At 35.4% G+C, this 14,706-nt stretch overlaps 1 protein-coding gene across 1 annotated transcript in view; it reads left to right on the top strand.

Annotated features, from left to right (window-relative positions):
- Positions 1-14,706, top strand: part of nkd (NKD inhibitor of WNT signaling pathway naked cuticle) — an 83,715-nt gene that overhangs the window by 55,876 nt on the left and 13,133 nt on the right. Inside the window, exon 2 of the mRNA XM_085946458.1 lies at positions 1,259-1,473. Coding sequence (XP_085802584.1) covers positions 1,259-1,473 — 215 coding nt within the window. The remainder of the gene's footprint in view (positions 1-1,258; positions 1,474-14,706) is intronic.

Here is a 14,706-nt window from a genome sequence, read left to right as displayed (position 1 = left end):
TGTCGCCAGACCGCTTGCAAGCAGAATGTTCATTTGAGCGTAGGATACCGATATTAAAATATGAATTTCGCCATCCGGCAGACCCGACACAAAGTGAGTGTCATTTTATTTTCTAGATGATTCGTCCATATTAATGTCATTGATTTACACTAACTAAATAATTAATTATATTATTTAAACTTCGATAATTAATATTCCTGAAGTTAGCAGAAGTGAAACGTATAGCAGAGGGCTCGTCCCACCGTCATTATGTGATAGATTTCTCGGAAGGTTGAGATCGCTGCGCATATCGGGGTACCTACCAGGTACAAATTAAATTTGTTTTGTTGACAAAGAATCCCTTGTTTACTTTTCAGAAATGCCACGATATACCTGAAATTTATCGACTCCAAAAATGGCTGACAGCTCGAGACGTCGATTAATTCCTGTCCGAATGTTCCAAATCAGCAAGGATGACGTTGACAGACACATTATTTATATTGAAATATTTATTTACAAAGATGTGTGTGGGAGTACAATTTTCACTATTTAAAGGATTTCGAAGAATTCTGATGATTCAAATTTGATAACTGGACAATTATATTATGCCTCCTGATAAAAGTGTATTTTTAATGATATCCCTTGGCGTTCACCACATACCTACCTTTCAATTTTATGAAATTATTATGAATAACCAACTGCCGTAGCTCTTGGAAATATAGATAGGTAATTATTTTGGGTAGGTTTAATAATAATATATAAAACAATATAAGTAGGTAAAATTATTGCATGATAGATAATTTGTATACAATTATTAATTGTTGAACCTTTATCAGGCCCACAGTTAGGATTATTATTATATTATATTGTCCAACGTAGCTTACGCTAAACACGTCTTTATCTGAGTACCTAATCACCAACAATGTATTGTATTATACTTATATTGTATTATACTTATATTGTAGTATTCTTGTATTGTATTATACTTATTGTATAGAGTAGAGTCCACAAAGTAATGGCAAAAATAACAACTAAAATATATCTTTAACTTTAATTCTTCTCAATGTCCAACGCGTCTACAGCAGTATCGTGAAATGTACATTTCAATAAGGATGAATTACTAATTTTCGTCAGACTTTAACAATATTTTCTGCGAAGCGTTTGTCATTTTGGTATAAAATTGTTTATGGACTGGTGTGTCCCGTATTTCAATACACATAGGATAACTGAATAGTTTCTCTTATATTTTGACTGACGGTCTGTTTTCCATTATTTCCAGTCCTAGCCGAGGGTGAACGAACAGACACCGAGGAATTAGTGGGTCGCGCACCATCGCAATGTTCCGCCCCGCCTGACTTACTGCCGAGCGGGGCGGCACGGGCCCTGCTCTCGCCTGAACCCACCTCGGCCCACACGGAACCTGCCCAAACTCAGAGGGAAACCCCTACAGTCACCCCGCCCACCCCAGCCAATGCAGATCGATTGCATTTTGAGGTAAATTATGTAAAATGTTTGTAACATAATAATGCTCATGTAGGTACGAATTTCTAATTCAGAAAGATTATAACACGATAGATAGATGTGCGAACGGAAAAAATCATTAACCATAATGCATATAATATGCGTAAGCAATTATTGAATACGTGGCAAAACTCAATTTGGCATTTAAACAAGATATCATAACATAGATATAAAAACTTTGTTTTTAAAATCAATATGCGTATATAATAAAAAGGACGAATCAAATCTACACTGATGCATTATTAAATTTAACACATAAATATAAATTATTGACATATAAAGTTATAAGAAACCTCAATCTTTTAGCTCCATCGAAAAGTAATGATTTTAGACTTATCTCCCTTTTGATTTCGCACACAATTTATTAATTAAAACAACATAGCTTAGGGAAGAGAATAATCAGCTCAGGCCATTTCATACAACACTTCACAGTGTTTGTAAAAAAAAGTCAACAGAAAAAATTAATGAACAAAAAAGTTTTCTGAAGCTTTTTTTCACGAAACAAGGCAAAAAGCTCTCATCCTTGTCGAGAGGAAAGTTTTTGCGAGAAAATATCAAATTCTATTAACAACAATTTTAAATTATTAATTCTGCGAGAGAAATCTACGATTTTGAAAGTCAGTTTTTCAATAAACACTACCAATTGTAAGTTGTAGGCCCTTGCCCAATGACTATGTACTTTCCTTTATTTGTCCAGCACGAAGATATTACAAATAATCCAATTATTGTTTTCGTTATTATACTGTCCAGTACTTAAATCTCCCATGCGTGATGCTTTTGTGGAGTTTCACATAAGAATTCGGTTTCAATTCAACCACATTTTTTTAACGGTGTGTTATTTGAAAAGGTACCGCATTTCTTTAAAACTGTTCCGCGAACAAGTATTTTTTTTTTTCAAGAGAATCTGCACGCCCGTTAGGAGGGACAATTATTTTTTAGCAAGGATGGAAAGCAAGAAAATTAACAAGTTAGTATCCTCATGCTTTCGAAATTCCGAAGTCGTCTCTTGTATAGTGCGGTGCTTTCCAACCTTTGTCGTGCCACGTCACACTACTAGTGATACTATGTTGAGTTATCAGTTTATTTTAGAAATAAAGAAAATATAATTTAAAATCCATAAAACCAACTGGAGACAGCATATCTAGGAATCTGGAGAGACAAGTTCCATAAAACTCCTCGCGACTCATCCTTCACCGCCCCGCTTTAAGTGGGCTTTGCGCCTAAGAGAACACAACGTCCTATGTTTATGCTTGACATAGCTAATCAGTGAACATGACATTTTTAAATAGTGACCATTTACGATAAAATATGTATTGTCGCAATGGTAAGTGTAAAAAATAATATATTATGTCCCACCTTGTTTTTATTGCATTTTTTCCAATACGCGAAAAATCATCTTTTCCAGTCAATCAGAATTCAGAAAACTGTATTTCGAGAGTTCCATCAACCTGAAAATTTACGCGCATTTTTTAATTAAACAGTGTTTTGCGACAGACAGGTTGGAAAGCTAGGGTTTAGTCTAGTGAATCGAAACTATTTCAATCATAAATGTTAAAATAAAATGAATAATCACGTAAAATAGGTTACGTAAAAAAGCATCAGACTTCAAATTGCGCCACCATTTTGTTTTTGGGGTTGCCAAATATGTAAGTAGAAAATAATATGTGATGAACTTATTACCAAATTATAATCGTACGATTCGAAAATCGAACTACGAGTAGGTATGTACCTTCAAAATTCCTAATATGAAATGTATAAAGACTTCTTGTACCTATCAGATTTATCTCTAGATCAGTGGTTCTCATGTGCGGCCACCAGAGGATTTTGCTGCGACAACCAGCGCTTTACAGAATAATATTTAAAAATGTATTTATAAAATTATGAAATTGGTTGACTTAAATTTCTTTCCACCCTCAAATAATAACTTCGCCTATTCAGATGATGACAAATGAAAATTTTATTGGACTTCAAACGAGATAAACATAATTTTCAGTATTTAATTTAATTAACTGGACTAACGTTAAATATGCATTATTGGAAAGAGTCATAACCAAGTATTTAAAAATAATTTTGATAATACCACGGTTGAAAAGTTTTGGTCGAAGTTACACGTTGGCCAATAATCAAGTCAATTCAAAGAATTGGCAACGTAGTATGTGGATAGATTTTCACCATAGGGCATCATTAGAAAAGGGGAAATGGAGTAAGTCAATTCTACCATCACCACGAGAGGTGCCCTGGTTTGTAGAGTCTTCTTTGACGAGGAATGAGCTTAAGTTAATTCTGAGGCTAAGAACAGGGCACACCATGGGCAAAAGATTTGATGTCCTCATGGGAAGAAGCGAATCGCAGCTCTGCGATGAATGTCATGTTTTAGAGGACATTGTACATATAGCACTGCAATGCCCCAAATATGAAATTCACAGAGTACAGCTGCGAATTGCAGATATCTATGAGAATGTCGACGAATTGAAGGGTGTCCTGGCGGTGGGTAAGACGGAAGAGCTAGGCAAAATTGTAAAGTTATTTAACAGAATAGGAGTGAGGACCTGATCGACGGATCCCCTTCTAGAAGAGAAGAGGCGATATGACAGCGAGTCGCAGTCAAAGCCTCGGTAAAATCAAAAAAAAAAAAAAAAAAAAAAAGAATTGGCAACAATTGCTTTATTAATATTGTGGATTTTTCCTACTACTGTATACTGTGAAAGATCATTCAGTGTAATGCACAAATATCGAAGCCAGTTGACAGATGTAAACTTAGAAGCAGCCATGCGGCTTGCATTGGAAAAAAAGAGTATTGAGGAATTTCCATTTGCACTATTTTTAAATAAATAGATATCTACCTATGTACTGAAAAATTATTTATAGACTTGATTATAAATAAATTGATCCATTTTTTTGGTTAATAAAATTTAGCTTTAATTTTTTCAATCACAGCAAATTTGGTGCGGCCACCAGACGTTTCCATAGAACTGTCATTGTCAATTGTGCGGCCACAGTTAAATTTCACGTGAGAACCACTGCTCTAGAGTCAAAATTCTTTGATTTCAATATTTTTTGATTGCGTACCTACTCGTATACAAGACAAGGATTCATGCTTTTCAGTTGTTATGAAAAAGCATGGTGTTCAGGCCCCCGTTCAGGGTAAAATTAATCATATTATCCATTATATAAATGTGTGATCTAATGACTATATATAAGTCAATACAATAATTATAGGTACCTACCTATACAAATTGATTTTAGTTGTAGCAATATGTTAGTTATTTTGAGCAGGCATAACAATAGCCTACAAATTTCTGCGAATTTATCGGTGTAGCAATATTTTACTATAGTCAAAATATTCCGGATCATGTTTCTGCGTTGGTTTTCCAGCCAATCATTTAAAAACATCTCACGGCACAAGTAGGCGACTATCAAAGCCACTTTTTGGGGGGTCTTCTATTGAATTTTATTTACGACAAGGTGTCACCAGTGCATAAGCGCCGAGCGGCTTTTTTGCATTCAAATGCGAACGGAATTTCGTATTTACGATAACTGCACATTAAATTACATTTAAAAGCTGTATTTAAATTTTATATTTTGTGTCATGTGTGTTTAAAAAAATAAATTGGCACACTTCAAAGCTGCATTGGCTCCCATATTTTTACGACTTGAAAGTAAATAGTATGGATGAATGGAAAACTGGGTAATTCAAGTAATAAATAATACTTTCTAATCTCAATTCTAGTACTCACGGTTTTTTTACAATCTTACATGTTTTGTCATTGAATTACACAACATTTTTTAAATTGTACACGAATCTCATTATTTTATTTAATGTAGTCTGCGCGCAAATATCAATCATCAGTCGTTGTCTCAAGTCAGGCGTTTATTGCAGGGACGCCTGGACACGGGAATCTCAACCGGACAAAAGGATTTGTACTGGGAATGGAGTGTATGGCGACTTTTCTGTTGCCAGCCCCATTATAATAACTATATTGTGTCGCTAGATTTCAAAATCAGCCAAGTCCATAATAGATGAATAGGAGAAAAACAGCTTTTTGTTTTCTCAAATACACAAGTCACAAGTTTAAATAAAGTTTATATTATTTCGAGTATGAGTATAGAATAATATTTAAAATTAATGAATTCCACATTTTGATAATGCAGAAATGTTAGAAAGCAGTAGGTCTTCAGCAATTCACAAAAAGGTAAAAAATACCTAAAGGTGGACTTATTAATTACTAAATTGCTAAATATCATCGAACCAGTGTTTTCAAATGTTTTCGAGATGACCTAATCGAATTTCATTCAATAGCATTTGATTCATCATGAAATCTCGTGCTTTATAATTATAATATGAATTACTTCAATAATCCATGTTCCTTGATAGAACTTCGAATTACGCACCAGTGCGCAGGTTGTTGGATTTAAGCACCAAGCATTTAAGCTAATTATCTCAGCTTCGAGGAAACGTATTAACATACACTGTACATATGACTAGGTATTATTAAATAAATAACTAGGTACAGAAATATATAGGTACAATTGAATGTAACCATTCTTCGTGTATAAAGATTTTTTCACGGCTCCCTAAAAATACCAAAATACTGAGGGGTAATTTTTAAGTAAGTTTAGTAAGATTTTAAAGAGAATTCCGATAATCGTGTGTTTATTTGACGACACCCCGATCTGTAAATTTGTGTGAATATTTTTACTGTTAAATCTCAATTAGGTACATACGCTGTACCTATGTTCTTTCTTTCTTTCTTTCGACCATGTCCGATCCTAATAGGATCATATGGGCCTCCAAGGAGTGGAGGTTTGTATTAACAGATTTTATTTTTACAAGAAATGGATGTCAGCCACTTGCTCAACCTATTAGGTCCATACTCTGACTCATACACAAATTGAAAAACAATATGTGTACTTGCCAGACCCAGGATTCGAACCTGGGACCCTCGACACTATAGACCGGCGCTTAAGCCACGCGGCCATCGCTGCAACCTATGTTACTTCGCATTTATTATAATCATTTATGGCTGACTGATCGTGAATGAATAATTATTGTGACGGATAGGTACGACGTTCCAGTGGTGAGAAATCGCGCACTATTTCAACAGTACAGAGAAAACCTGGCGCTATTCCAATTACATTTTAATATAATATATTGTAATATATATCTTGAAATTACAGAATGCATTTATATCTCATTGTTATAGTGAATTCACCACACACTACAACCATTCGCGATAGTTTTATTTATAAACAACGATTGCTGACTAGAGTTCATCCCGGATGAAAAAAATACATAAAAATTAATCCTGAACTGAATTCAACTCAGATAAAATATACTCTTCCACTACTTAGGGTGACATCTACTCTGCCCCCATAAGCAAAAACACAGCTAATGGGAAAAAGTCAATTTTGAGAAAAGAGAGGTTATCATGTTTTTCATTGCTGCTTCATTAAAAGTTAATCAAATTTAATAAATGTCTCGATGTATAATAGATTATTTAAAAAGTGATATTTTGATTACATAAAAATGGCAAAATTACAAAAATATTGATTATAAAACTTCACTATTGTCTTTTTATTTATGATTTTGAATGGAATAGTGTCGGTTTCATAGGGCAAAAAACAGTAAATATGTGTTTTTGCTTATAATTTAAATTGTAATGGATATTTTTGAAAAATTAAATACTTATTTTTTAATGTAATGGTATTTAATTTATTAAATAATATTAGAATGAGAATATATTTTTAAATATACAAAAATTCGTCAGTTTTGGTGGGAAGACTCCCACAACTTCATCCTATTTGTAGGCATTACTTTCCCTTATTTTTGAATTATGCATGTATTTTTCTGATGAGATCATATGTGAAATAGTCCATTTCTAAGAATAAAGTCAATTCAAAGAGTTAGCAACAATTACTTTATTAACATAATCACTGCTGACCTGTTAATTAATATTTAATTACCACATTTAAATATCATGCTAATTATATCTAATGGCCAGTCGCGCCAACGCGCCAGTTGCATTGTCAGCACTAAATGAGTTAACTCATATTATCAATTTTTCCTACTACTGTATACTGTGAAAGATTATTCAGTGTAATGCACTTCATAAAAAACAAATATCAAAGCCAGTTGACAGATATAAACTTAGAAGCAGCCATGCGGCTCGCATTGGAAAAAGGTAATATTGAGGAATTTCCGTTTGCATTATTTTTAAATATCAAATTTTCAGAGACATAAGTACAAATATCATTAATTTTATAAGACCAGATAGTTAGAAATGTATTTTATGATGGATTAAGATTAAAATTAACTCATTTAGTGCTAACAACGGGACTGGCGCGTTTTCAATAGTTGGCCATTAGATATAATTAATATGATATTTAAATGTGGTAATTAAAAAGTAATTGACTGTATATTAACATTTTAATTGCCATAATAAGTTCATTTGAATTTGCAGCATTTCATGTTTATCCAATTGCATACTCTCCAAATAAGTCAGCGTTTTTAAGCAAAAAAAGCAGCAAATCGATAGATGTGCTATGTTGTTGCTTATGAGTCATTATTTACTGTTTTGTTGCTTCGAATAGCCTAACATTTTTGCAAAAGTAATGAACACATTATGATGATTTGTATATTAAAAAAAATGATTTTCTGTTTATTTTTTATGTAATTATGTTCAGAATTTTATCTAGTATCTCACCTCATACTTACTTTAATTTTTCATTTTTTCCCATTAGCTGTGTTTTTGCTTATGGGGGCAGTACTGTCCAAGGTTGACATTCAAATTACAAGTTATGTTTTCCGTGCCCTGTTCCATCCGCATTATTTCTCCAACGTCCCGAACTTTGAACCAATTCAGCAGATTAAGAAACGTTAGAAATAGCTTTGAAATCTCGAGTCGAGTAGAAGTTTAATTGGATAGGTAGGTACTACAGTACTGGCGAAGTACTCGTTACAATTATAATGAGTGTAAACGTGCACCTATAAACTGAACCATTTTCGTGTGCCGATACTATCGGCCTGATGGAGGTACGGATCACATTTGTCGGCGCAAGTTCATGTTCGTATAATATATTAATTACCTCAATTATTTATACGCGAAGAGAGCATATAAAGAAAATCATAGTACCTACCTAATATGGCCGATAAACTCTACAATCATCGTTATATGGGGTCGATCAGAACTGGGTGACGGCCTCCTCTATCTCCTTCCAATATTTTTGGTCGTTATCTCTTTGCTGCCCTGCCACGTAATCCGTCAATCTTGACGAATTCGTCGACCCAGTTGGTTGTGGTCATTTAGTAGCCATCAACTAACTATCAATTTACGACTGCATTTGTCATGTGACATGTCCGGCCCATTGTGATTTCACACGCCTGGCGACCTTTATCACATCACGTACTCCAATCTGCTTCCTTATCCGTCGGTTTATTTTGTGGTATTTTCGCATCCAACATGCATCTTTCCATGCAGCGTAGAATATTCTTTCGGATTTCCGTTATATTAATGGCCCATGTATCACATGCATTGGTACGTTATCAGTGTTATCAGTATCATACAATGATTGAACGTTTTTACACTGGAAGGTCACTTTTGAAGATACTATACAAGCGCCCTAATGTGTTGTATGCCAGGTTGGCTCTACGACCAATCCGCCATACAATATTATAATATGTAGGTACCTATCACAGAACAGATTAATTCTGTGTTCCCTGATACCTAAATAATATCCTTTCATTGACATTTTGTTGTCAGACACAAAGCCCAATTATATAGTATTATACGAGGAGTAACAAATTTGTGACGTCTTATTGCGGACGTGAAGATCTTTTGACATATTTTGTGTATGTCGTATTGTTTTAGCTTTGTTTTGTGTAGATATTATAATAATATGTACCATTAAATTAATTTATTTTATGTTAATTTATCGTGCTTTTCTCTAACATGGAACGTTTTATTAAATTATGTCAATCGGTAAACACAGTCTAAGCTAACTTGAGGGTGTGACGAACTCAGTCTTGGGTATCGTATCTGTACGTTACCAGGCGTAAAAAAACTGCTGATGCTTTATATCCAAACGTAGGGCCTCGTGATGCGCTCGTTTAAGAACGAGTGGTGCGGGGCGGTATGTTTGTAGGAGTATTTGTTTGTGTTGTCAGACTCTTCCTAGATAACTCCACCAATATTGACATCAATACTTCAAGATGTTGTCAATTTAAGAATGTACTGATAGATAGCCGACTTACAAACTCATATCGATGCAAATTATTGGCGGTCTAAAGGTGACTGACTGACTATTCACGTTGATTTATATTGTAGGCTTGATGTATCATTCTAAAGGCAAGGCATTGCCGGTCTCTGTGATGCCGATGACCACTCTCTTTCGCCATCGTCCGGGGCTCGGGCAAGTTGCAATTAAGATGCGGCCAGATTGGCGCTATCTGCTGCTATCTGAGGCCGCCCGCCCGCCTCAAGCGCTGCCGCCCGTGCCCTCTCATCTCGAACCGCCTAATGCCACTCATTTCTGTAAACACTCGTTCTTGGCCATGTTACCGTTGGGATACATGATTCGGCATACTCGTACGGATTCTCATCCGGCAAGGATTGGTCCTGCGATCCCGTGGTGGATATACGGGTAGGGCGCACCTATCCGATTTACGTCATTGTCACTAATCCGATAGAAGGTTTAGGCTACTCTACTCTCAAAGGTCCCCTAAGTATTATCTAAGTACAGTGTACACCAATGGATAATATAATATTTTCAAAGTGAAAGCAAAGCATGTCAGTAGCCCATTAAGTATTTTGAATCACCCACTTTCAATGGTTACCACTAGAAGCTGCCATTGTACTGAAATTCGTGATCAAATATTACAGTAAATAATGTCTATGACATGTTGAACTCTTATAATTTATTAATCGTTACATATAATGCTGTATATTGCGAGGACCCATATCTGTAATAAGTATCTGTACTAGCTGATTTTTAACCTATCGGTGCACTTCATTTTTAATTATCGAATGCATTTTTTGGTTTCCGATTGATGAATGTTTCATAGAATTTCCATTGAAATCAGATGCACAGTCGAAATTGTATCTTGACCGTTCTGAAAACAACTGTAGATGTCACCGTTTTCTGTCGATTTTACCAACATGTATTAAAAGTATAATTATTAACATATTGTAGAATTTAACCAAACATTGTTTCGGGGGGGGAGAGTAATGTTCTTACTCAAATGACACAACCGATTTGCCAGAAAATTTAAAAGGTAGGTACCTTAAAGAGTCAAAACCAGTAACAAAGTCATATTTAATTAAATATAAAATATAACACAATTCCTAAATTGAAAATTAAAATTTCAATCAGTGTGTCGGGTCTACGTCACTAAACGCGCCATTAGTCTTGTGTGTCAATTACATTGAGCTACTTTACGAGCTGTTTGTTGGCGAATTTACAATCTGCCTGTAAAGTCGCCCAGTGTCATCATTGAACAAGCTAACAAGCTGATTGTAAACAATCTACCGAGAAAAGTTGAAAGCCGGTCAATTTTACACACTACACGCCGGCGTGTGGGCCTACTGCGTCTGCCTCAACCTCCCGGTAAAAAAACGAACGACGTTCTGTCAAAATAGTCGCTGGCCTGTGGCTTCTCAGCGAATGGAAAGTTTTGTGTGTCATCATATAACAATCGCAGTAACTGAATCGCCCGCTTTTAAATTCGCCAACAAAGAGTGTGTTGACGTCGTATGTGCTGTTGTCTTAATTGTTAAAAAATCTCCACCCCGGAAACCGGAGGAGTAGGAAATTTTCAGTAGTTCTCATTATTAGCCCGTAATGATGTAAATTTCCCATTCCTGCCCACAGAGATAGATGTTAGTTATCTCGTGATTTGTCACTCTTGAGTCTTGTATATTCTTACAGACAGATAAATTAGCTGTTAATTCTGGTGTTGTCATTTGTGAATAAGCAAAATATATTTGATTACCTTATACGTAAATTATTCGTCGCACAAGAGACAGAATGCAGGGGCTCTATGTTAGAACTTGCGAGTGCAAGCTTCCCGGTCGAGATGACGTCATATGACATCATTATGACGTACTACCGGAGTGATAATAGCATTCGAGAAAATAGCGAGTGGTCAGACAGCGGCGCTATTCATTGTCACCATACACATATAGGTGTATCATAATAAAATTTTCTATGGTTATTCTGTGCGCGGTCGGCATGCCTCGAGCGTGACGTCACAATTACGTCATCTCGTCTGGTGCCACACGAGACGAGAGTTAGGAAATCGCGGTGCAGTGCCTGAATTATCATTAACATAATTACGTAATGTTATTCCTGGAGTCTGAATGTGTGTCTGTGCGTGTATGCCTATCGGTGGAATGTTGACCACTCTCTCCTGTTCTGCTCTACCCATCTACGTTGCCATATGAAAACGTAATAGATCCAAATGGTACCTACCTAATGTAGCTTATCTTTACGACTGATAATAAATAGCACTTGGTGGAATTATTATACCGCCATTTCGATTGAAAGGATTACGACTCGAAACATTATCATTTATAAGTTAGCCAACACTACTTTCTACAATCGTTCATTGGAGAACGGACATACGAAGTTCACATAATCAATATCTCGTGACTGGTTTTTAACAAAATAAATGATACTTATATGCAATGATGGTGGTCCAGTGACCTCCCTAGATAAAATGCCGCCCCTAGGCAGCGCCAAAAACCCGCCTCATTTTTTTATATAATATTTTTTATCATCCTTTCATCCATCCATCATGAGTCCAATATCTAAGAAATGTGTTGTATGGATACATTACTGACAAAATATCAGACTAATTATTCGCAAATCTGCACGTGTCATTTCTGGTTACCATGGACGTCGAAGGGCGACGGAAGTAAACCAGATATTGCGAACCCGAGAAACCAGTGAGCCGATTTTTTTAATGAAAAGATATTTTCTTTATTAATAAGTTTAGGTAGCTATTTCTATATATTCCAAATGATTATCCTCGATTTGCCGCCCTTCGAGTAACTGCCGCCCCCAAGTGACGGTCAATCTGCCTACCCCCACGGGACGTCACTGTGGTGGTCTAACTCTAATATAATAATCAACCCTTCTCGATTTGTTCACTTTAACTCACCAAGTTAATATTCGGACATACATTCCATAAATATTGCTGTAGTTCAGATGAGCTTTGTGTTTTATGAAATCTTCTGACTATAATAAAAAAAGCCATAAGATCCATTCAATTTCATTGACCGAAATGTCTTCGCCACAAGACAATAATATCAATAATTTTGCGTCTGGTCCATGCCATGATTCTTGTGATACATGAAGTAAAGGGTAAAGGCAGCAATTACTCAATCTATAAGATCCATACTCTGGGTCCATCCATTCACACATTGATTATTATAATTAATACGAAACTTTACCGCTCGGCCATTATGGGCATTAACATTAACTCATTATTACCGACTGCAATAATTATTATGAAAGAACAATAAATCAATGTTAAATCTATTGGAATATCAACCACTTTCAAGAAAATAAACTTTGTTTCTACTCACTTGCGTACAAAATTACCAAATGCCTCATTATTGGGTCTATCTAAATACTACCTATATGTAATGTCATCTATTATCCGTACAAAAGATCACGGTGATAATGTATTCGGCGAACTGCATACGAACAATTTATATCCAACTCTTAATATTTTATATAACCCTCCCCCCCTCTTTCTTTATAAATAGTGATTATGTATCTCATTCATTATCATTTCTTGTCATTAGTCACCTGCTATGTGATCAATTTATTGATTCACGCAATAAGGAATAATGAGATGGAAGAGAGGGGACTAAAAGGGTGCCTGTTACAGATAGGCAGGCTGTGGTAGGTAACAGAAAGAAAGACCTAGGGCAGCCATATTTACAAGAGTTGAATTTGAATCTTCAGTATTTTACTGAACAAAACTTACAAAACAATATTATATTTTACCTTTTTATAATAGATATTTCACGAAAAAAAGACAAAAGACACTAAAATATATATTAAAAATAATGCCTAACCGTTATAAAATTATATTGTGTCGGTAGTTCAGCGTTTTGTCATAGGAACCGTTTCGCATCGGGTCCAGCGCGAAAAACAAATGAATGTACTATGTTGTGACGTGTCAGGTTTTTATATAATATATTGCCTCAGATTTCGACATTGTGTGCGTGTTTTTGCAATACGCGTATAATCGTATGTATGTGTTGTATGCGTCAAATGTAACAACTTTGTTGAAACTTTTGTTAGATTGTGTTATACTTTAAAGCTCGCGCTACGTGTCGTCTGATTGACCAAGTCGACAATCAATCTATAATAGGTATAGTAGGTATTACCTACAGACAAGTTGTCGTTGGAAAATTATTATAACATTATTAAGAAAGTAAGCTATATAATTATAATCGCCTACCATGTATTCTTCACGACTGATGATAATTATTGTAGTATGGACATTGTGGCAATGGCATGAAATTGAGCTTTACTATACAATAATGCTTTACTGTTACTGCTTCAAAAGTTCTGCTTTGCATCTGTCATCTACGTGTGGGGCAGCATTTATATTAAACCTTTGATGGAAACCAATTCGGTTTATTTTTCCATTGCCTTGACTGATTGATGAGCGGTAAATCGTCTGTCTGTATAATAAAAATCGACATCAAAATGCCGACTTTTGTATCTATTTTGTATCGGTGTGGACTGAGTATTTTTATTCAGGTGACGTCATATGAACCGTGTCAGTGGTGATCGAAATTCGGCGCCATAAAATACTTATTTTATCTACATTTTATTTCGATCTCTTGTGTCTAAGAAAATACAGTACTCATCGATTTTCCGTTGACATCGTAATTTAATATTCATCTCATGGTGAAAGTCACACTCTCTTCCGATCAATGATCCTTCGCCATCATTTTACACGCCTTACTCCCGACAGATAAATTGGCAGGGAAGATGGAGTTCATTCCATACGTTCCAGCATCTGGCCAGCGTCTCTCGTCGACCATCAGTCACTAAATTGTTAGTACTTGCGCGGGAAATATGGCGAAATAATCAAAAATATACGTCGTATGCCAAACACTAAGAACTTATCCTATATGTGCAGCAGCCCTTCAGAATTGAGACGTACCTACGTGGGTGAGCTTTGCC

Source organism: Rhyacophila brunnea, unplaced genomic scaffold, assembly GCF_057557595.1.
Source record: "Rhyacophila brunnea isolate RB1 unplaced genomic scaffold, BYU_Rbru_1.0 scaffold_2, whole genome shotgun sequence".
Classification (NCBI taxonomy): Eukaryota; Metazoa; Arthropoda; class Insecta; order Trichoptera; family Rhyacophilidae; genus Rhyacophila; species Rhyacophila brunnea.
Note: the sequence above shows the minus strand (reverse complement) of the source record. Positions and strands in the feature narration are given on the sequence as shown.